This window comes from Arvicanthis niloticus, chromosome 12 (assembly GCF_011762505.2).
Source record: "Arvicanthis niloticus isolate mArvNil1 chromosome 12, mArvNil1.pat.X, whole genome shotgun sequence".
Classification (NCBI taxonomy): Eukaryota; Metazoa; Chordata; class Mammalia; order Rodentia; family Muridae; genus Arvicanthis; species Arvicanthis niloticus.
The window spans coordinates 57,841,178-57,866,026 of record NC_047669.1 but is presented as its reverse complement, the minus strand read 5'-3'; the positions used below and the strand labels follow the sequence as shown (position 1 = coordinate 57,866,026).

The following is a 24,849-nucleotide window of genomic DNA, read 5'->3' as shown; positions in this document are numbered from 1 at the left end:
ACCTCTTCAATGTAACCTAAGGCACCAATTCTTATGTAGATTTTTCTGGAAACCAATGTACCTGTGCCTATATTTTATTCACTTAAAATATTGATTTATTTTGTTTTTTTAAATAAAATTATTTTTCATATAATATATTCTGATTATAGTTTTCACTCTTCCTATTCCTCCCATCATCTGTTACTTCCCCTCCCATCCAGGATTCACCCCCTTTTCTGATTCTCACTAGAAAATAAACAGCTTTCTAAGATATAATAAAGTAAAATAAAAGAAAAGAAAAACACATTGGAATAGAACAAAAACAAACACACAGAAGGAAAACAGCTCAAGAAAAAGCACATTGAAAGACACAAACATCGAAGCAGAGATTAATTCATTTGCAGGTTCAGAAATCCCATAAAAATTAGAAACCATAATACATACCTATACAAAAAAAAACCTTGTAGTATAAAATAATGAGAAATAAAATTAAAACTTAAGACTTAAAAAATAAATTCCTTTTACTTATTTTCATTCATTTGTTAAACACCAAGTTCATTCTACAAAAATGCTGAGGGCCTTTTAATAATATTCAAGGGTGAGCTGAACTAACAAAACTCCCAGTCCATGAGGAGCTATCTTTCAACTGAAGAAGAAATGAGAAACATATGAAAAACACACAATAAAACAGTTTTTAATAGATTAAAATTAATATGTAGGATAGAAAAAAATGACAAAAGAAATCTATCCAAGATAGGGGTAATATGAAATGGCAAGAGTCAACGTGGAGTAGGAACAAGAATATGGCTAATGTTGGTAGGCTTTATTTGTGAAGTGAAAACTGCAAACTCTGAAAGAGAATGGAGGATCTGATTAGGTCACTGCTAAGGCATTTTAACACTGTTAGGCATTCAAGTAATTGTAATATGAAGGCAGCTAGTAAGCAAGGCACAAATAGAATATTATAGAGTAACGAAGTCAGACCACGTAAAGCCTACCAGGTTGTGGACCAGAGATCTTCTTTCTGAGTTACATTTGCAAGTTATGCACTAGTTTGAGAAAGCATAGTATAAACTGAACTTTCTAAAATACTTTGCCTATTGGACTATTAAAATCTGTGGCCTGGAAGTGCTACCTGTCAGTTATGCTCATATTTGAAGCTGAGAGATGTTAGCAACTCAGAACAGGATGGGAGTAATAGATGAAAGAAGAAGCAGATAGATATCATATGTGTTACAGAAGAAAGGTTAATGTGGCTTTCAGATGGACTTCACCTGCATACTTGAAATTATATAAAATTACTCTAATTTTTAATTTGAACACATAGATTATATTGTTATTAAATCAAAAGAAATATCTGTTAAGACATTAGCTGATAGGACAGAACATTCCTGTTAGCTATCTTTGTAAGTTGTCCTACATGACAAATTGCTTCAAGCACAGTTGCTCATAGTTCTTTGGGTCAGAAGTTCATGTGGGCTACTGGGCTTTCACCTGAGTGTTTCACAGCGGCTCTAATGAAGTCCTCACGGGATGTGGCTTCTTCTCTATAGCTTAAGGGAAAGAATCTATTTCCAGAGACATTCAGTTTGTTGGCAGTGCAGGTTCACTTGGATATATACTGAGATTGTTTTTTTTTCTCCCTGTGGATTTTAATAGAGGCACCTGCTCCTGGTCATTCTCCATTCTCCTCCCAGTCTCAGAGAGAGTTACATTCCATCGAACACCATTCAGTCCCTCTGACTCTCCCTGCCTCTCCCTCTTTTGCTGCCAGTCTGTGAAAATTCTCTGCTTTTACAGATCTAATACGCTCAGAATAGTTTCACCGCAATGAGCTTCTTTATGTAAGATAAGATAATGTAATAACAGAAGTACATTGAGATTGGCAGAGGATGGCAAGATGAAGGTCAGAAAACTGCCTTTGTATCCATGTGCAAATGCTGAATGGAAGTCCATACATGAAAATATATCGGCTAGAAATAGGCATCCGTGTATAGTCTTAAAATCTGCCTTCTCCACATCCACGTGAAGCAGCTGGGACTTGCTAAGTGAGACTCAGACAGGCACAGATGGAGCTACTGACACAAGGTCAGACTTTTAGATCTTGCAAATTACCTAAGAGAAACACTCAGTGACTCATCCTACCAGATGGAACAAAAGGGAATCGCCAGCTTGCGATAGGGGTTTTTTCCTAGAATGTTTGGCTGTCAATATTTATAAGAAATCCATAATTAAGCAGGTAGATGAGATACCTAAGGAGATAAACTGCCTTCTGATAATTTGGACCTCAACTGGATCTCTAGAACTCACAGGGTACCACATAGCTATATACACGGATATATAAGTGAAAAGAAAAGAAGTAAAAAGGTAACTATTCTTTTATAAGGGGTGAATTTGATTTTGCAAGTCTGTCGCAGCAAAGTTTTACCTGCCATCTTGAATTTTACAACTACTATACATATTTTTAAAATAGAAACCTCAACATTTCATCAATAAAAGGGAAAAAATCAAAACAAATCTTTTCAAACTGGAACCATAGTCTGAGGGAGCTTCTGGTTTTTACATTGTTAATCCTTCCAACCCCATTCTCAAAGATTCCCACTGTTCTCATACTCATCGGATGCTTCTATGTCAAAGAAAAGTTACATTTGAATATATATATATATATATATATATATATATATATATATATATCCAAAAATGGATATCCAGCCTAGGGCTAATAATATTCAACTTCCATGGAAGCAGGTTCTAGTCTGCTCTTCTTCTCTTTGAGAATATATTGATCATGTCTCCTGGAAGGAATAGTAAGTAGTTAGGGAGGATGTACCAGGACTCATATCACTCCTCATCTGGTGAATCATCAATTAACCAAAGACTTGACTAATTGGAAGCTATTTGGTTATTAAGAGAGATTAATTAACAAATTCCCCTACATAAGAATTAGTGCTCATTTATACACATATATATGTTAATGCATCAATGTATGTATAAATTATTCTATTATACATAGTAACTTAAAATATTAGGTTCAGATTGTTCTAAAGAAGCTTAACTAACTTAATATAAAAGCAAATAAATAGCATCTTCATAGAAGTTTCAGAGGGTAACGAATGGTCCCCATAGTCACCTAAGATTGACATCCAATAGAAAAGAAAATGAAGCAAGGCAACTCTGTTCTTGTTACTAGACTTATTACTAGAGGACACAGGACATGAACATGTGAATAACTGTGAGACAGTCTTCTGTCATGAAATAATCTCCATTGACTACAGTGAAAACAAAGTCCGGTGGATGTAAAAAGTGTAGGGATATTGTGAACAGCTGTTAGACCATTTCTGCCTTGTTTGTTTAGTTTGGATTATGACGAGAGAAAAAATAACTCCAGTTTTGTGATTTTGAATGAATAAATAATGTTTTAGTTGTTATGGTTGATGCTATCAAACAATAGTATCCAGAAATTCAAAGGCAGGAAACTATCCAGGTGATAGTCAATGTGAAAGTTAAACTTACAGGAATGTAGGTTTTTAGCTGCAAGGTAAACTTAATGCTGAGACTAAAGGGAGAAAGTCACTATTTCCTGGTTTTTGAAGAATTGTCTTGAGTTAACAAATGTTTGTTTAGCATCATCTTCAAGAGTGAGAGCCAACTGAATGGTTCAAATAAAGACAATAAACAGCATTTCAGGAGAATGTATTTTCTTTCTGGAAAAATAATGAATGGCACAATGAAATCCAAGGACTCAATGGTAAGAAACACTTGCTCCCTTTGGGTTGTGACTTAAATTATTTCCTTCTTTCCTCCCTTTCTTCCTTTCTTCCTTTCTTCCTTCCTTCCTTTCTTTCTTTCTTTCTTTCTTTCTTTCTTTCTTTCTTCCTTACTTCCTTTCTTTCTTTCTTTCTTTATTTCTTTATTTCTTTCTTCATTTCTTCATTTCTTCCTTGCTTTTCTGTTTTGTTGTTAATCATTACTGGACTCAGATTCTATGGCCTTATATTATAGTTTCCCAAAGGAAACATCTCATTAAATTTGGTATTCACAACCCTAAGATATGATGAACTACTCTGAATACAAAAAAAAAGTTACTAAAGTATAGTCTTCCCCATTGGTATCTGCCAGTGATCTATTGCAGCATTCTAAAGCTCTTTCTTCAAAACTTATATATTTTTTTTTTGTCTAAATGAGTGAAACAAAAGCATTTGGGCTAGTCTCATGGCTGACCAATATGAAGCATTCACTTTGTAATTACATTTTGTTTCATGGTTTTGGCCATGAAACAAAAAATGTGACTGGTAATAACAGTGATACATGCTAAAGTTTGAAACCAGTTTAAAAGACAAAAGTTGGTATCTCTGTTTTTCTTTTTAAAAGTTTTATCATTCTTCTTGCTAAAATGGTTTTTGCCTATGGACAAAGAAGACATCTGGGTTATACTGGCTAGTTTTCTGTATGAAGGCAATTCTTTGTGGGGGAAAAAAACCAGAAAGATACGAGATCTCTCATTTTTTTCATTGTGCTTCTTTTTTATTGGATATTTTATATATTTACATTTCACATGTTATCTGCTTTCTCCATTTCCCCTCTCTAAAAACCCCCTACCCCATCCCCTCTCCTCCTTTTTGCTTTTATATCATTTTAATTACATGAAAGTATTAAGGTCAAATTTAGGTTGAGTAATTAGCAATACAATAGATGCAAAAGTCAAGAAACAAGCAAAAATATAAACACAAATAGTCAAGAACAAGCAAGGCTATAAACAAAGTTCTGTGAACACTCCTGTGATCATTGTTTCTAAGGGCTTATCAGGATGACCAAAATATCTGAGCCTACTTCTCTGTCCTAGCCCAACGTCATTTTCATGTCTGAAGCTTACTTCCTTGTTCTAGCCTAAGAGTTAGATTCCTGCCTGAAATAGCTTGAAACTGAAAATTGAGCCCAGATAGAGTTATTTAATTAATAGGCTGGCAAGCAAAGGACAGGTAAGATTCTGCACAGTGCCTTACCCAACTAAGACAGAAGTGCATTGCCTTTGATAATGCATATTCCATGACAGGTAAGGAAAGCGTTCTTGTCAGAACAACCTATGACAAGATCAGTCTTGTTATGAAACAAAAAATGGGGAAAAGCAGAAAGCTTTTGGGTGTGCTTGGCAAGAATCTGACATGGGCCAAGGACAAGAAAATTGGCTGCTTGGCCGGAATATGACATTGGCCAAGGACAAGGAAATGGGCTTCAGGTAGGAATCTGACCTTAGGCTAGAACAAAAAAGTAATTTCAGTAATCTAAATACTAGGCTAGAACAGAGATATCTCATTTAAAATTTTATTTTCTTATCAACATTTACTTTTAAGACAAGCAATAGTACTTTATGTTCTTTTATATGATACAATGTAACTATTTATGGAGTATATACAATTCTGTATTTAATGATGAATACATATATTTGTGGATATTTACTATGCATTTGTATATCCATATGCAGCTATATATAGTATAAAATTTTAATAATCTGAACTATAATTTCTAATTGAGTATAGAAATAAATTAGGGAACAGTTATAGACTTTGTAAAGGGATCTGACTTAACATTCCACATATTCACAAATCCTATGTCTTTCCTTTTTGCAAAACAAACAAACAAATAAAAACAAAACAAAAAATCCCAGCTATTTCTGTAACAATTGTATCTTCAATGCTGCCAATACAGAGACATATTTTCTTATAAGAGTTTCCATTTAACTAGAAATAGAACCAACATGATTGTATCCCCAGGGCTTTAAAGAACACTCTGGAGACAACCCCAAGGAGATTTCAACTGCAGGCATTAATACATAGTCTGCAAATTTCCCCATGGGACTCTACAAAACCATAATTTAAAGTCTATACTATGTAGCTAAAAAGACTTAAGATTTTTTTACCTTCTTACTAAGCTCATGTGCAGGTAGCATACACTTACTAGAAAACTAAAAGAAACATTAGTTATTTAATAAACACCCCATTGATATCTCCTTAAATAGCAAACATTTTATGTAATTGATGTACTGTAGGCAACAGACCATGTCAAAAATTTAGTACCTTCCTGCTCTATGAACGAATGTTACATAAACTTGAGAAAATATCTGTGATGGAGAAAATTATATTTTATATATTTTCAGACATGTGTGATTACATTTTAAGGCTGATTCTTTAGAAACTCAGTTGAACATTTCTCCAGGTTTCATATTCTGGCTTTTAAAGAATAGCAAGTAATCATTTTCAACCTAGGATACCAATACGTTAATATAGGCCTGAAATATTTCCTTTTTTCCCCACACATCTCCCAATATATTAAATGCCACTCATTTTTTAAAAACTCAACATGAATCAGTCTTATTTGTGCAATGTGTTTATAAAGATAAGAAAATGGGTGCTATTTGGCAAAGCAAGAATGCTTGAGCCCTTTCTCCCAACAGAGCTGCAGATCTCTATAGAGTTTGAGCACATTTAGGATCTCAAGAAGAGGAGCACATTCCAAGCCACATGAAGAAACTATTCTACAATGCATTTTCCCTGGTATTCCATACAACTTACTAAATCGAAACTACATAGTGGAGTTTAAGTATTTTCCCAAGTGATTATCACTGGCACACTCCCAATTTCAACCACTCTTTAAAATTAAGATATTTATAGTACAAAATACAAAGCTGCCTTTCTCAACTGTATCTTTTAAGATTTCTTTTGAGTTTTATATTTGTGACACCTCCATCCCTCTTCCTCCACCTCAAATCCTCCTGTGACTTCTGTCCATACTTTCATGATCATGACATCTCCTCTTGCATTTATTTAGCACACATGTGATTTTATTTAGTTTATTGTATGTAACACAGTAGATGATAATATATGTATATATAAAATATGTACATATAAATATATAAATAATATACTTATAAACTATATATACATGCATGTATGTGTATATATATATATATAGATAGACACATAACACACACATATATGTGTGTCTGTGTTCATATATATAAATATATATTTTATAAATATAATTTTTTATATTTTATAATATAAAATATAAAATTTTATAATATAAAATTTATATGTATATATATATATATATATATATATATATATATATATATATATGGAATACAGATTCACTCTCCACAGCCAACATTTTTTTCCCTTTAAGAGCATATTATGAAATGAAATTACAGATAACTAGATGCTCCTGTTCTTGAGATCCTAAATGTGCTCACCCCTGGGATGAGCTCCTTATTGGTTCTCTAATGTCATGTGCTTGTCTCCAAAATCATACACACGAGTTACACTAAACAGACTGTATAGTGTGTGTGTGTGTGTGTGTGTGTGTGTGTGTGTGTGTGCAACATTAACAACGAAAGAAAAAGAGAGAGGTCATAGTTTCAAGAGAGGACAAGTTGGATACATAGCAGTGGTTAGGATGAGGAAGGGAAAAAGGGAAATGATATATTACATTTTAATTAAAAATCAATCAATCAAACAAACAGGAAAATACTATTACAATATAATAGTAAGAGCTCTATTGAGAGGTATTCTAGTATAGCCAGCCTTATGTCAAGATTCACCCTCTTTGTATGCTGTGGATACAATCTATGAGGATCTGACATGATGTGTAATCCAGTGATGCTCAGTTACTGAAGTAACTTAAATCATCAGAGAGATCCAAAGGTGCTCACTCTAGAAATTCACTGAGAATAAAAAAATAGATTTTTTTTGGAAAATTTTCTGCTATAACAAAAAGAAATGGTTCATTTTCTGTTGAGTTATACCAATATTTCAGTTAGCAGAATAAGTTTCTTGCCTGAACTCATTGTGAAATATGCATTTATTAAATGCCACCCCTGCATTACTTCTGCTTGACCTTGAAAATAAAATTATCACATATTAACTAACTTGTGCAAATATCAAAGGCTGTCCCTCTTATTGAACCTACAAATTATTTGTATTTGTAGTAGACAAAAACAGATAACAAGTAATCAAAAAGTTCTTATTTTTATTTAAAGAAATTATGGCAAATATATGAAGAATTAAAATACATTTTTGAGATGTCATTGAGCCTACTATGTAAGAACCTTAGGAACTAGTATATTCGAAGCTACCCTTTGCCTACCATTGCTTCGTCATCTGCTATTCACCATATGTTCACTATTCCAGGCACACTGATGTCCTGGCAGATCTTAGAAGGAGGCAAGCTTGCACCTTCAGGATCCTGATAAGATCTCTCAACCTGAATTGGCTTCTTTTTTTAATCTGGCCTAAATTCTTTTCAAAATAAATTCTAATGACATTTTGTAGTCAAAAAATCACCTTCACTGTCCCATGTATCATTTAATCTAAGATGTCCTCTGGCCCTTCAATGCACATAGATTATTCTTTTATATCTATTTTTCTTTATAGTCTTCTTAACTTGCTGGAAGACCAACACTATATTTATTATGTTGTATCACAGCAATTTTCAGTTTTCTCATTACAGGAACAGGTAATAAGGGGAATATTCTTTTTCTATATTTTTTTCTAAGTGGGATGATCTCTAATAATTTTTCCCAATTGTGGATCTCCATGCTACCATGACCTATAGGAGTCATTAGTTCATAGTTACTGACATACACTGCTTGGCACTCTCGCACACAATGGTTCCTATCTGTTTTTCCTTGACTCCTGTAGCAGAAAATAACAAAGTGATGCAGAATAATGAAATCTGAATCCATAATACCTAGTTCATCTGAATCCTGGCTTTACCACTCATGGCATAATGCACAAAGAAACATCCATGAAGGTGAATAGTAGCAGACTCACTTTACATAGCTCTTATGAATTTGAAAGTGCAATATGTGTCACATAGAGATTGTGATAGCACTATCGTATTTGGTATTTTCCTAGAGAATGAATTTCTTGACCTAAGAGCTATCTCAGAAAGTTTGGATGTAGACAAGTTCAGCAGAGTGCCTACCACACTGATTAACACATGCTCAGAACTTCACTGAGTTCCAATCACAGCTATAGAAACTTAAATGAGAAATCTAAGCTGTCTTTGTAACACTTTACAAAAATACTAGATGTGGATAATACTTGTTTGATTTCATTAACTAATAAATGAGATATTTGGCTCTCATGATATGCTGTTGTACCACAAATATGAACTTAGTTGAGAAGTCATGCTTCTTAACAAAAGTATCTTTGTATTATATATTTGATATTTTTGTTATTGTCTCTACCCTCATTCATTCCATTGCTTATATATGTTCAAGGGTGCATTCTCTCTAATCTCTTTTCTAGCGTGAACAAATCTTGGGCACATTCTCAAACTTCAGCAGATAAGTCTAGAAGAAAATGACACTCCTGCCATGAACAACACTGGTTGAGGTCTAATTCTGTTTCAATTTATCCACCAGAGAAGTCTATGTTCTGGTGCTTACCACGGGTCACTGAATAGGAAATAAACCTTTAACGTGTCATTTCCTAAGACACAACCTGACCAAATGTATCAGCCATTCGGGAAGGAATGGTTTTTGTTTTAACCCTGCTCAGCCTAACCTTTCAGAAATGTTCAACAGTCTCTGCCAACAAGATTTGATCCTATGCTAGCTTTCTGCCATTTTTATGTTCTACATAAGGAGAAATAAATCATTAAGAAATAAAGATTTAGTAGATTTGAGAATGAACTCTTCTATTAAGAGGAATTAAGTTGGTAAATAGTATATGAGCATATTTCTAGAATCTTTATCAGTATAGAGTAGTAAGGTAGTTGGCTAGTCAATTCTACCAATATCTGTTTGAATGTAGTTAATGACAGCAAATGATACCAGCTAAGCAAGAAGTGGAGAGATCTGAGGGGAGAAAAAAAAAGAAAATTCAGAGTGAAATATGAGCTGAACTTTTAGAATATGCTCAGACATAAATTTTATAATACTCTTTGCAAAATGGGCATGATATTATCTGTTTTCAAATATCTTGGAAGTTCTGAGATTGGGAGTTAAACACAGAGGGTTATTATATTTCTTATATTATTACTTGTTTGAGTATCCTATTAAAGTCATTGTCCTGTTAATAGTAAAATGTTTTCTATTATCTGTATGTTTAAATCTAAAATAGGTTCAAATGATGTAGGTTATTTAAAATGAGACAATTAACTCTTTGCAAAGTACTTTATCCAAGCACATGATGTGAAAAGACTAATTTACTATACTTGAAAATAAAATTGGTGGTTCACCATAATATTGAAAGCCATTGCTTTAAAACATAAATATATAATTTATGTGTTATGGCTCACTGATTAAAGAGATAATTGACCATATGGACAATAATAAAATATAAACAGATTTGAAATATTTGCCAGAATGTCCTAGCCCATGCTCATTCACTTAAGGCTTTAGAGATAAAGTTCCCATCATCCAGAACTAAAATTCCAGGTTTACTTTGCTCACCTCCCTGTCATCCATAGGTGGAGTCATGAGGTTTGGATTTTTAAGATAAACACACTTCCAGACCACCAGCGTTTTCGTAAATATACTTGCAAAAGGCCAAGAGACTTCTAGAGTGTCTGCATTTCCATAGCGATGCGCATAAACAAATACAAAAATGAGTCCCTGGATGTGTGATTAGCAGAGCCAGGGCAGAGCCTCTCTGATATTTCAAAAGTTTCCTTGTGACATTCATGATGCGTTCTTCAGGGGGAGAGGGGGATATGAGAGTGCCTAAAGAAAGGACTTTGGTGCAGGAAAAAGGCACTGAGAATTTGTTTTTTCTCTTTACTATTGTGAAGAAAAAGTGAGGTACTTATTTTATACCTAATAAATATTTCAGATCCATTTACGCATAATTAGTGCACTTACCACGCTTTTGTAAACTCACAAGGTGAAGGAGTGGAAAAGGAAAGTACATTCTAGGTGCTGAGTCTGTCGCTAGCTAGCACATCGCTGGGAAACCCCTCTGTCCTCACAACAGATTAACTACCCTCTGTGCATACTATATTTTTGTTCATCTTTTCCTATTCTGAGTCTGGCCTGAAGCAGTCGTTATCTGCTGGCGGTGCCTGGGTGATTTTCAAGCCGAGGACTACCCACCCAAGTAGCTGTGATACCAGCTTTCACTGAAGCCTTATTACTCTTAAAAGAGCAATTTGGTTGGCTGCACGGCTATTAGGATCACACAGGCAGCCTGAAAGCTGTCAGTACAACTGCTTCTCATCTTTTTTCACACGGTCCTGACATCTCTTCTTTTTTTTCTGCTGGACACACATTCCTGTTTTTATCATTTTCAATCAAGTGCACGCAGGACGCTGAAGAATATTCCCACTGAAAGCAAAGTGGAGAACAGGAATGATTTTACAGCTCTTAAAGTGGAAACAGTGCTGACTGCGGGCTGAGGGGAAGGAGCTGGAGCCGTGAGAAATGTAGCTTGGCTCAGGGCTACATCAGGGAGCTGCTCCTTCAGCTGCTAAAGATGGCAAAACACCACCTACCTCCGGCTTCTCAATGATTAATGCTATCTTCATAACCGGGAGGGAAGAGGATGTGAGAAATTTTTTAAAATTCACTTGTGGAAATGTTATCATCCGAGAAAGTGGAGAAAATTACTAGACTCGAACTTCTTCTCGTTTTGATGCTTTTCTTCTCTGGACAAACTCTAGGCAAGCTGACCAGGACCCCCTGGAAGGGCAAATCTTGGAAGGGGGGTAAGTAATGAAAGTTTCCTGTTAAAGATCTGAACGGAGCACGGGGAGCTAAAGGCAACTTAGGAATAGCTAAGGGGAAAGGAGCTGTCTGTTTGAAATCAGGTTTTTATTTCAGGAAAAGGGATCTATGTGATAGGTGGCTTAGAGAAAGAGTTTGTCTCTCTTACTGATATAAATACGTGTTTGCAATTTAGGGGAGGCTGGGTTTTCTGTGCATTATAGTGATTGTTTACAGCAGGGAGACTCCAGAGCCAGATGCATGCTGTTTAAGTGGCAAGAGATGTTTGCTCTCTTTAGGAAGCTGTATTTAAAAGAAATGAAATAGTTTCTGAATATTCTTATTCTTGGCTGATTCTGTGAAATGATCAGATTGTTGTTTGGAGAAAGAGTGCTAAATCTGGGGCTGACTCTATCCCAGTTGATGTGTTAATAAAGATAAATTCTGTTAACTTTAGTAATAGAGGTATCTGCTGAATGAGGGGAAAAAAATGGCTTGCAGTACTTTGGAGCTTGGTAATGCATTTTCTTTGGCTGTTGAAAAATCTGAGCTGTGGCTTTTTTGAGACTCTGATCCTACCGGTTTTCCAAGTTGAGTCGGTTCTGCTTCACCAAATGACATTTGTTTATATAAACACAAGTTAGCAAGATATGTGTTCTGTGGATGCAGCAAAGTAAAAATGATGCTGCAGAAATATCCCGGGAGAGTATGTGCATTGTAGGGCAAACCTTGATGGAAGATTTCTGAGAACATTGCTGTCCATATCTTACCTCTAGAAATGTTTTCTAAACCTGTGTCCTCCACCCATCACACACACACACACACACACACACACACACACACACACACACACACCCTTTTGCTTTGATGTCATGTGATGATCTCAGGTTCCAGAGAACAAGGGACATTAACCAGAAGATTTAACAATTTATCACCATATCTTAGCAAGATTTTCTAAATGCCTAAGCCCCCTTCAGTTTGATCTTACTCCTTATCCTTTTGTTGCTTTCCAGACATTACAAATCTTCTGCCTACATACCTTCCAGGGAGAAGTTCCAGCAGGCACTTAGACTGCTGGTGCACATTCACCAAAGGAATGGTGGGCCAAATCATCTTGGGCCTTGTAAATTATATCACCACATTACTGTATTGCTCAGTGTTATCAATGGATTTTTCACTTGTGCTCTGCCAGCTGTTATTTATGTCAGCCTGCATGGCAGCTTTAGGTGGCTTGGGATCAAAAGATGTATGGTCGTATTGACTCCAGGAGATGTCAGGGGAGTTAACTTATATTTCTTATGTACAGTTTTCAATGACAGTCAGTAGTTATAGCATGTCAAAGTTTAATTTCCTGTGTTAAACTTCAGCACTGGATGCAGACCTCTTGAAACCCACGGAGAATGCTAAGTAGCTGCGAGTAGTTAGGAGAGTGTTAACCTAGTCAGAATGCTTGTGCATGTTCCCAGGCATTTATTCATTCCACACAGCTTCAGATACAGATGCCTGAGATTTCATTTGTAAATCAGGTCTGGAATGTTCCTTCTTTGAGCATGTCACTACTTTTTCCTCTCTCTCTCTCTCTCTCTCTCTCTGATGTTCTGTAACTAGCTCAGCTAGAAATATGCTAGCATGGCTGTATGGTGATGATGTGCCTCAAGCAAGTTCGGGAATAGGCAATCATAGCAACATATTTTATCTGTTGTTAGAGGAGCTCTCTCGTGTTTGTAAAGGCCGGGCAAGTTACAAGCAAACTGTCAATGTGTCGACTGTGCTTTGAAATAATTTCCTTCTCAGTGCCTCTGTTTATCAGTGTATATGCAATGCAGAAATAGGTCACACAGATTCAGGGCTTCTGCAAATGAAGACTTGCCTTGATATGCATATGTACACGTTGTAAATATTTATTTATTCATGAGCTTGGCTATTGATGGTGGTGTGTTATCTTTCAGTGGGTTGTGAAATCTTTATATTTTTCCTTGGAATATTCTGAAGTCTTAAAAACGCATATTTTGAGCAGTATTTAAAAAAAACACGTTGTTTTACTTTTTAGGAAGTAGAGGTCTTTCAATAACTTTTTAACATGTCTGAGAAAGGTATTATATGTATGGTAAAAACAGGGAAGGAGTAAATCTTTTTAAACATCTTGTTGCAATGCAGGTTCTTTGGTTCTTTGGTTTGCTTTCTGTCACCCCTATCTGAGTACACCTACTTATAAACAAAACCTTTAAAACTAGTACACTATTCCTAAAAGTCATGAACAAAATACCAATAGCCAAATACGAGTTTTCCTCAGAAGCAATTGCCCTCCCACACCCGTTTGTTACCCTCCCATCGCCCATGTGTTTATCTTAATCTGATTGAGCAGCTGTCAACTTCCATATGGCAACCTGCCCATGCTGACAATTTCCATTTTTGCTGTATTAATAGGAACAATCATTTGAAGGAAGAGGTTATTGGTGCAGGGAGGAGAACTGGTAACATCACAGACCAACCAGTGTGTAGCTGTGGCCTGCGGAGGGTAGTGCAGACAACACACACCATTCATTATGAAACATAGCTATCTGAAAACTGACTTGTAGAACGCTGATGGAAAATTGCTGAATGTTTTTTCAGTTTTCAACTTATCAATGAGTGTGACTTTCAAATTTAGGTTAGTAGGCCAGCATGGTTTCCCTGAAGCATATGCTTTTCTATTTAATCACATTATATGAATTCCTTAAGGGAATGGCTGGTGTCCCATCTGATTAGTTCAGAGCATAACAGAACTGATCATGAGAGTTTGTATTCACTATACACTCGCTGGAAATCCTAACAACATAACTGACGTCATTGTCATTAAAATTAAAGAACCCAATTATTTTACATTCAATTACCCTCATTGGAAAGAAAGACTACAAGATAGACATTGCTCTGCAGACATGCCTCAACCACACACTTCCAAAACACACAACAAAGTACAGCAAATATGCATAAATATAAAAATGTGTATTTACCTTACCTTACTTAATTTTAACTAAAATTAAAGCTGTCTTATTTGTGTTTGCCATTAAAGGGGAAAATGACGATTTTTTGATATAAAACAAAGTGATTTTAAATATTGAAATAAAGGACATTGATATTAAACATGAGAGTCAAACTTTAAGTATTTGATGCTGAGTGAAGAATGACAAGTCAGAAGAGTCGCTGATGAAGCTCAGGGGGCGTGGCTACCCCTGGCTCTGCCTATGTGGTCTCTCATAGAAATACATAACTTGTTCTTTTGTAAACCTCCTGGAAATATCTGTTGACTTCCTCCCAGTGTAGATCCAGGAGAAAACACTGGGACACAGAATATGAGTTATGAAAAGTTGATGATACAGGAGATTCTCTTTCAGCCTTGCTCCACCACAAACACACAAACACACACACACACAAACACACACACAGAGCACCTTGCTTCCTCTTATATATTACAGCACAGGCTGTCCATGTCTATCTTTGCTAAACAAAGGAAACTTCCCAGGCAGTTATCTCTCATCCCTTTGTAAATGACTAGAATGTGTTATGAGCACACACAATGACACTGAGTTATTTTAGTTCCTAGTGCATTGGAGCATGGGCACAGGATATTCAGAAAGCACCATTATCTGCATGATTCCATCTAATATACTGTCAATTAAAACAGAATTTATTGCAATTTATTGAAGTGTTTTGGACCTTAAAATTTATAATAAGGGGTTTTTTTTGTAAACTATTTTAAAACTATTTAATGCCAGCAAGCACACATTTTCTGTCACTACAAAAGTATTGTCCCAGTTAAAGGAACTAATGAAACATGTATTTTTTCAAGTAACACACACAGCATAGTATATCACATAAATTTTAGGACTGAGAAAATATATATTCTCTAATAAAATTTAAATATTTTAGAATTAAATTATGGCTTAATTATTATTAAGAACACTGATTGCTCAAAGAATATACTTCCTAATAAAATTTGAACATTTTGGGGCTGAGGCAGTGGTTTATTGAGCAACAACACTTGTTCTTACACAGAACTTTGGCTTTGATTCTCAGAATCCACATGATTGTTCACAATGGTATGTAACTCCAGTTTTAAAGAGTCTAACACCCTCTTCTGACCTCTGCAGGCACCAGGCATGTACAAACATCTACATACACTAGGCATGAACACGGTGTTTATGTATATGTACTATATAGATATAAACATTATATATAATATATGTAATATGTCTAATATATAATACATAATATATATATAATGTAAGGCAGCAGTGATATGTTGAAAACTATTTTTTAATTTACTTGTTTTTGTTTTATGTGTATGAATGTTTTATACATATAGACACACACACACACACACACACACACACACACACATATATATAGTTTTCAACATGTCACTGGTGACATACATTTGACAAATATTGATTACTTGAAGACTTTCTTATTGGACCTCTGCAGCTTCATTACTACTAGGCTCCAGACCAAACCTCCCAAGTTCATCCGAAGTCAATTGAAGCTTATATGAATCAAATGTGATTACTTTTTTTTTTTTTTTGAAGCTTCAGCTTTTTTATTTTTTATTTTTAAAACTTTTTATTGGATATTTTATTTACATTTCAGATGTTATCCCCTTACCCCATTTCCACCCACCTGCCCAGGAACCCCCTCTTCCATCCCCCCTCCTCCTGCTTCTATGAGGATGTACCCCCACCTACACCCCCACTCCCACCTCCCCACCCTTGCATTCCCCCACACAATGCAGTCAGCCTTCATGGGACTAAGGATCTCCTCTCCCACCTATGCCTGACAAGGTCATCCTCCCCTACATATACAGCTGGAGTCATGGGTCCCTCCTTATGTGCTCCCAGGCTGGTGGTTTAGATCCTGGGAATTCTGGTTGGTTGGTATTGTTGCTCTCCTCATGGGGCTGCAAATCCTTTCAGCTCCTTCAGTCTTCTTTCTAACTCCTCCATTGGGAACCCCTTGATCAGGTTAATGGTTAGCTGTGAGTATCTGCCTCTGAATATGTCAGACTCTGGCAGACCTCTAAGGAGACAGCTATATCAGGCTCTTGTCAGCATGCACTTCCTGACATCCACATCAGTGTCTACCTTTGGTGTTTCTGCACATGGAATGGATACCCAGGATGAATGGTCTCCAGATGGCCCCTCCTTCAGTTTCTGTCCCATGCTTTGTCTCCATATTTGCTCCCTTGAATATTTTGTTATTCCTTCTAAGAAGGACTGAAGCACCCATACTTGGTCTTCCTTCTTCATGAGCTTCATGTGGTCTGTGAGTTGAATCTTGGCTATTTCAAGCTTTTGGGCTAATATCCACTTATCAGTGAGTAAATACCATGTGTGTTCTTTTGTGATTGTGTTACCTCACTCAGGATGATATTTTCTAGTTCCATCCATTTACCTAAGAATTTGGGCTGTAGCAATGGTTCAGTGGTTAAGAGCACCAGCTGTTCTTCCAGAGGTCCTGAGTTCAATTCCTAATAACCACATGGTGGCTCACAACCATCTGTAAAGGGTTCCTATGCCTTCTTCTGGTGTGCAGGTGTACATTCAGATCAAGCACCCATATGTGTAAAATAAATAAATAAATCACAAATGTGATTACTTAAGGAATTTTTAGATGCTCAAAATTTTTACTATAATTAAGATGTCAAGTTCATTGAAACCAGAGGTATTTGTAAGAAAAAGGGGGAAATAAAAATGCTAAGCAGACTAAAAACCTTAAGTGCTTGAGTTGTCCTGAAATTTGGAATCTGTTTTTCAGCCAAATGTTTGCTGAATTCTTAAACAGCACTTATCCAGGAGCACTGCTTAAGAAGACCAAATATCCAAAGTTCTTAACTGGAACCTTGGTGGTGGTATGCAATTTTGCCAAAGAATGCCATGTTTCTTTGAAGAATACATTGGTTTTGAATGTTGCTGGTGCACTGGATAGCAGAATCCAGAATACCCTAGCAGTGATAATGAGAAGCTATTGCACTTAGAGATAGTTAGACCCTAGAAACTCATATTTCATTTTCTTGAATGTATTTCTCTAGAATAATTATTTCTATTAAGATATCTTCAGCTGAGTAATTAACATATTAACATATAAAAAAGGATGTAGTTGGAAAGTTTCAAGAAGGAAAATAGAAGTACTCAAATTATATTTTTCATTAGTGTCTCTTTCACAGAACACCAAATACCTCAGTTTAGAATAAAATTTTCAGTGCTACCATTGAATCGATCCTTCAAATTGCTCATCTTCTGGGTGACATATGTTGGTGACCATGCTGCCTTAGTTGCATTTTCATTTCATATTAAATGTGTACTGGCTTTTAAAAGATAGAAACAATTACAGTTTCTGATTTGATATGTCTCAGTGTCTCTTACTGGATTACTATTATAATTCATATTGATAGATAAGTGGTCCGAGAAACAGTTTATATTGCTAAATTAGAGTAGGGAAAGTCGTTGTCAGCTATGGTCTTCCTGTGGAAGTCATAGTTTATATGTATCAATTTAATATGAAATTAGAACTACTAATGATTTTAAAGGATAGGATTATATGACTGTCCATGGGTGTACTTATTACTTTAATGTACTTTCAGTTATTTTTGAATGATCAGGCGTACTTGCATTTAAATATAAGCGACTCAGCAAAATTAAGCCTACTATACATTTCAAAGTTCATCTTTTTTGTTTGTTTGTTTGTTTGTTTGTTTGTTTGTTTGTTTGTTTTGAGACAGGGTTTCTCTGTGTAGCCCTGGCTGTCCTGGAACTCACTCTGTAGACCAGGCTGGCCTCGAACTCAGAAATCCTCCTGCCTCTGCCTCCCAAGTGCTGGGATTAAAGGCGTGCGCCACCACCGCCCGGCCTCAAAGTTCATCTTTCAATGGAGGATTTTGGGGTTGAAGTAACTGGAATAATATTCAATTCATTATTATGTAGTCAAGCAGCAAAATGTGATCATTAAGGAATGTTTAGCTGAATGATTATTGCTTGAGATCAAGCACTATACAAACCATACAATTAATAATCCAGTGTTCTTACATGGAGAAAATATTTTCTGCTATTTTCATAGCAATAATTTTAAAAAATATAATGAGTTTATTTTCTAGTGAGGGTAAAAAATATAAATTCATGAATTGTCCCAATTTATGAAGAGTTCACAGCAAAAAAAGTAAAAGGATATATCCTATGCAAACTTAGTGCCATTTCTTTTTTATCAGTGCCAAAAGCTCTGTCATGAGAGAAGACACCAGACAAATATGTAGAAGAAATTCTATAATGTTAAGAGCATAAATAAAGACCAAATAAAGACCAATACTCTGTTGTGGAGACAGGGACACAGTGTTAAATCTCTAATGTAATAGTTACTAGCTAATAATTTGTTGGTCATAAAAGTATAAATGAAATATCTTTCAGAATCCACACAAGCATGAGGACGTTTTCTGGCCTGGCAGTGCAGACTTTGGTGATCTAACAGAATGTTCTGCCCATGTTTTTGGAGGTCATGAACTGTATAAAAATGCATGTGGGGATGTGGGTTTAAGAATATGGGTCATCAAATGTTATGATGCCCTGTTGGATGGAGATATTTAAATGACCATGTCTTTAAATTTATGGTCTTCAAGTCATCATGAAGGTAATGTGTACATCCAAAGTTAAGAAATATATACTACGCTCCTAATGAAATAATTTAGATCATGCACTGTACCCCATGTACTTGTATGGGACAGTAGAAAACCTAATCCTGTGAATACAGTCATTCAAAAAGTACTTATCAAAGTGCTCCCAAGATAAATATTTAAGTGACCAGACAATATAAACCTATATGTAGTATTTTAGAAAAGTTATTTTTCCTGTGAGAAATATTTAATCTCTAACAGAGTTTCCTGAAAACTTCCCATTGAAAACTGGTTACTTACCTGGGATGACTGTGTTGTGCTAATTATCTCAAGTGGCTTGATACTTCAAAATAATTTATACAAATTTTTAAAGAATTTTTTACTCCTTCTATAGAACATTGGCATGCATGTCAATACACATACCTATAGTTTTAAAATCAGTAATGAATGTATCTATAAACAACTAGTATATAATTAATCCATATTTATGCTGTGGCACTGAACTATTTACATGTGTAAATTAGTTTACTCAATTACTAGTTATAAAAAATATGTAGAAGGGATTCTATAATGTTAAGAACATATAATTAAGGCTCAGCTGTATCTGTCCTTAAAAAATAATTCTTCAAATCTTAATTAAATTATTGGATGGTATTCGAGATTTACAGTTATAATTTTCAATGCCTTATGTGTATATATTCATATATACCAGTATAATTTTATGCATCTGTTTGAAGAATCTTATGTAAATTGGTTGGTATAAGAGTTAAATATGTTATGAGTGACAGCATGCTTCTTCAAAGAAAAATTATAGCTAATAATTTTAAGATGATGAGCTAAAGCTACTGGAAGTCACTGTAGCTTGTAACTTGCATGAACTTTTAGTCACTTCATGGAACTAGTGAGAATCACCAAGTCAGGTAGTGTGCTAGCAAGATTCATCTTTTTATATGTTCTCTTTTTTTTTTTTGCTTAGATTTTTGTAATTTTCATCTGTGCAGTCTTGCATTCTGTTTCCTGCTAATATTTCAATAGACTAATCTTACAATATGATCAGTCATGCTCGCCAAACTAACTTGTACTTGTTGTCATAGATAAGAAGTATTCTCTTGCTACCTATATGTCTGCAGTTTGTTATCAATGAAATCTGAGATCAGCTTCTTCAACTTTTGTGATTCTCAGAATTCTCATAGAATTGCATGTGGCTAAAAGTATCTATAACATAATTAACACAGCTTTTTAATATTTTTCTTTTAAAAAATGTTTTCTCTAACTACGCAAAACATACTCATGCATCAAGAAAATTAAATCCTGGGGCTCAGGGTGTTTATGTCTATACCACTGGGCATGAACTGAATATGGTACCACATACCAGTGGGAAGTAAAGAGAGCAAGATTAGAAACCCAAAGTCATTCTCGACATTGCATACGGAATGTGAGGCTAGCCTGGGCTAAATGAGTGAAACTCTGCCTCAAAAAATGTGAAAATATAATAATTAATTGCTCAACTTATTGAACACTTCTTGTTTGCACTAATGCTTCATATGGATAATAGAATTTAAACTTATGTCTATATATTAGTATTGCATTTTAATTGCTTTATAACTTGAATAGTCCAAATTGAAATTTTATTCACCTTCATTTGTATTTATCCATATATATTATAGGCTCACCAAATGTATTACAATTTTTTGCTATTTTTTTGTTTGTTTTAGGCCCAATTTTCAATGAATAAATAAAAACATATTTGAAAATGTGGCTGTGATCTATTGCTTCAACAAAACAAAGATTAATGTCATACATTGTTTAAAATAAAGACACCTAGACAACTAGAAGAATGTTTGGAGAGAATTGCCCATATAAGAAAACACAACAACTGAATTTAAAAAAAAAAATGATAAGAGAGGATTAGGCATCTTGGAGAGTATCATTTCCATATAGTATATATAAAATTGGAGCATTCACGAGGGAAGAACTGGAATTGAATGATCCAGGTCCAAACCCAGATGGCAAGAAAAACTTTCAAGCTGTTCCATGTGGAAACTGATTTTTAGATTTCCACGTGGTACATTACAAGTTCAAATTAATTTTAAACTTTTATTTTTTTTTTAATATGTATCTCCATGACTCCTAGTATACGCTTCCTTCTCTGTCTTGTTGCCAATGATTCTAAAATAGGCACCAAACAGCTTCTTTTTTCCCTCTGAGTTAAATACACAGAGAACAGCACTTAACTGTGCATTTTGAATCCTGCTCAATAAAAGTTTTAAGAGATAAGAAGCATTTTTCTATTTCAGGGTCACTATTTGTCTGAATAATACATAAACATGGAGAAACAGTGGAAATTCTGTGGAAGATTGCTGCATAGCTTCGACATCCAGCTATCATCACAACAGAAATGCACAGCACAATAAATGTTCAATTTCTCTGTGACATGTCTTCTCACTCAACCTGAATTCTACTTAGAAGATCGATATGGAGGCTGAGACTACGTACTCATGGAAATACCTTGAGGTGTCAACAGCAAGCCATTAGAGGGGGGTGTGAACTCATTTCTCTAGTTTCACAAATGATCTGCATGAGTCAATAATGAATTTTCTTAAATAGAAGATGTGACTTTTCCAGTCATCATCAGCTAATGGTGTTAGTTAAATGAACAACAGAACTCATCACATCTATCTTTTCATGGCAGCAGATTCTATTGAGTAACAAAAACTCACAATATTTAGCAATATATAGCAAAATGACAGCAATTTGTCATATAAACCCACTTACATGGCTGAGGTTGGTGCACATTTTGTTATTCTGTTTTCATTATTAAAATTAATACTTGTAACACAGTACAGTAAATATATCTGTGCATCTTGGCTCATACATATGGTTTACAGAAGTGTACAGGTGAAAGAGACCACAGCAAACTTTAGAAGCTGGCTGAGAGGTGGTTTATATTGATACGATAATGAACCAGACCAGAACTCAGAGAGCAGAGAGCTGAGAGTGAGGTGTTTACAACCGTGAGCTAAAAGGCTACTTAAAAATCCAAGGCCTAAAATTGGTGGGTCCAAGTCCACATTCAGGTGGGTGAACACAGGGAGATTTAAGTAAGCCTTGCAAATAACTGGATACTCAGCTCAAACTCATGCAGTTCTGTTTGTTGGTGCTGATATTCACTAGGTGTCATCTGATAGGTTCTATCAGACCAAGCTATTGCAATGTTAGGTGACTATCATTTATGGGTTCCAAAGAGAGTTATACAGCTTTTGCTTTACATAGTGTGTCTAGTAGTTCATGGGCCTTGTTTCCCTGGAATAAATATGACCATGTGATCCTACAATCTTAATTTACCCTGATAAATATATAGGGTACCATATTAATAGGAAAATTCACTATTCAAATGCATTGTCACACCTAGTAACTTAGGTTGATTTTCCAAGGTCATGGTTGTTGGGTCTGTTTGCAGTATTTATAGAACAGGAAAATACACATTTTTTTTGTTCCATCTAGCCAAACTGCAAGTTTTTTCATCTTCTAACATATCTGATAGTGTGTTTTTAAGGGTTAATAATTCAAGATTAAAGCATTATGTAATTTACATACTATATATTCAGAATATGCCCAAAGTTTCAGACATCTCAAGACATAGTGATTAATTTTATGGAAAACATATTCTTTGATTGAATGAATGAAATAAAATTGTTTAACTCTGTCAGTTAAGATCCATCTACCATTGATGGATATAATGGGACACACCTTTAATTCTACCCTCAGTAGATATAAGCAAGCAACTCTCTGATTTTGAGTTTAGCCTGGTCTACAAGGGCAAATTCCATGACAGCAAGGGTACATGGAGAAACCCTGTCTCAAAAAACAAAGCAAAAACAAAAAACAAAACAAAAAACAAATAAATCCAAACCAACTAAATGAAAAGATCCAATTACCAAACATATTGGCATTTAAAACAGCCTGTTTCTGTCTGAGAAGAAAAAACTATAATAAATATAATGTATTTATTATTTGCTTGGAAATGAGATTGTGAATTTATGATAAGTGAATTTTAGTGAGTATCAGAATATTATAAACAGATCAGGCATCCTCAACATGAAGTCTTGTGAAGTAAATTAAAGCACTCTGTCATGCAATATTTTATATCACACAACATTTAAAATTCTTTGATATTTATATGTTTATTGGTAAGATTTAGACTATTACAATAGATCTATCTTATTGATATCAATTATTTCTGTCAAACCAAAAAAACAGAGAAAGTCTAAGTAGACAGACCTTTCGTTAGAACATATTCTGAATTTAGATATAGATGGTTTTCTAGATGTGGAAATGATTAAATGCACTAAATTATTAATGAGTTAAGGAAGGAAAGTCTGATGTGCAATTATCCTACAATAATTTCCTTGAGTTTATTTCTACGATAAATTAAGATGACTTTCTAAATGCATGGGAGTAGCAGGTAGCAGGCTGTATACACGCATTATCTAATAACACTCTTAAAAAGTAGAAGCCTTAGAATTAAGTTTTTCTAATTCTTATTGTTGATATGTCATGTAGAATTCATGAAAAGGCAAGGAATTGGTGCTAATAATTCACAATTATTATAATAAGATACACGTTATATATATTATATAATATATATAATATATATATATATATAATCATGATATTTGGCATAATATTTTAACCACCTTTCTTTTCCTTCTTTTTATATTGTGTCTAATGGTTTTATTATCTCTGATCATAAATATGAATATTCACTTGAAAACATTTTAGAATTATTATATATCAAAAATATGACCACTTTTTATGATCTTGGTTGATAACTCCAAAGGGCATCAACTAGTGGAATATGTTTACATTCAAGCCATTATTACATTTGAATGCTGTTAGTTGGCTTTCTTCCCCCTTATCAAATACCCAATAAAGACCATTTAAGTGAGGAAGGAGTTTGATTCCTAGTTTCAGTCCATGGTTAGTTTGCTGTATAGAATTGACCTTTGACAAGCCAGAGCATCGTGAATTCATGAGGTGAAATATACCTATGCCCAGTAAAAGCCAGAAAGTCAAAATTCAGAGAGACACATCTGGAGACTAGTCTACTCAGTTGTCATTCTATCAATTAAAGAATCCAAAACTGTCACCACAAGCTCATCCCGCAACAACCTCCTGAATACTCTAGCTCTAAATATTGTACTGGTAACCAAGCCTGTGACCCAAGAATATTCAGAATTCATTTCTTCTCCATACCACTACTCACACATAATGTACTTTTCATAATATAGAGCATTACTTTTATATTAAACTCAACATTAAATATACCTCATTTTAAAACTACTAACTTAAATTTTTTATTAGCTTACTTGTCTTGATATATAAATATGTGTTCATACACCATATGTAGCCTGTTGTTCTCCATATTTTCCATTTTACTATGTGAAGTACATTTCATCATTTTTTCAATTATCTCAGAGAAACATATTTCAAATCAGAATGACAGAAAATTAATGCTAGTTAGGAGTTT

General features: G+C 34.7%; 1 protein-coding gene across 16 annotated transcripts in view; it reads left to right on the top strand.

Annotated features, from left to right (window-relative positions):
• The window catches only part of Robo2 (roundabout guidance receptor 2), a 1,463,572-nt gene that overhangs the window by 315,523 nt on the left and 1,123,200 nt on the right, over nt 1–24,849 (top strand). For 5 of the 16 annotated variants that reach the window (XM_076943080.1, XM_076943081.1, XM_034514892.2 and 2 more), the window contains exon 1: nt 11,453–11,685. The exons of 1 other annotated variant lie outside the window; for it this stretch is intronic. In XM_076943080.1, the coding sequence (XP_076799195.1) occupies nt 11,556–11,685 (130 nt within the window). In that variant the 5' untranslated portion in view covers nt 11,453–11,555. Of the gene's footprint in view, nt 1–11,374; nt 11,686–24,849 lie in introns of those variants that run through there. 10 more of the 16 variants (XM_076943083.1, XM_034514895.2, XM_034514898.2 and 7 more) reach the window with 5 other exon arrangements.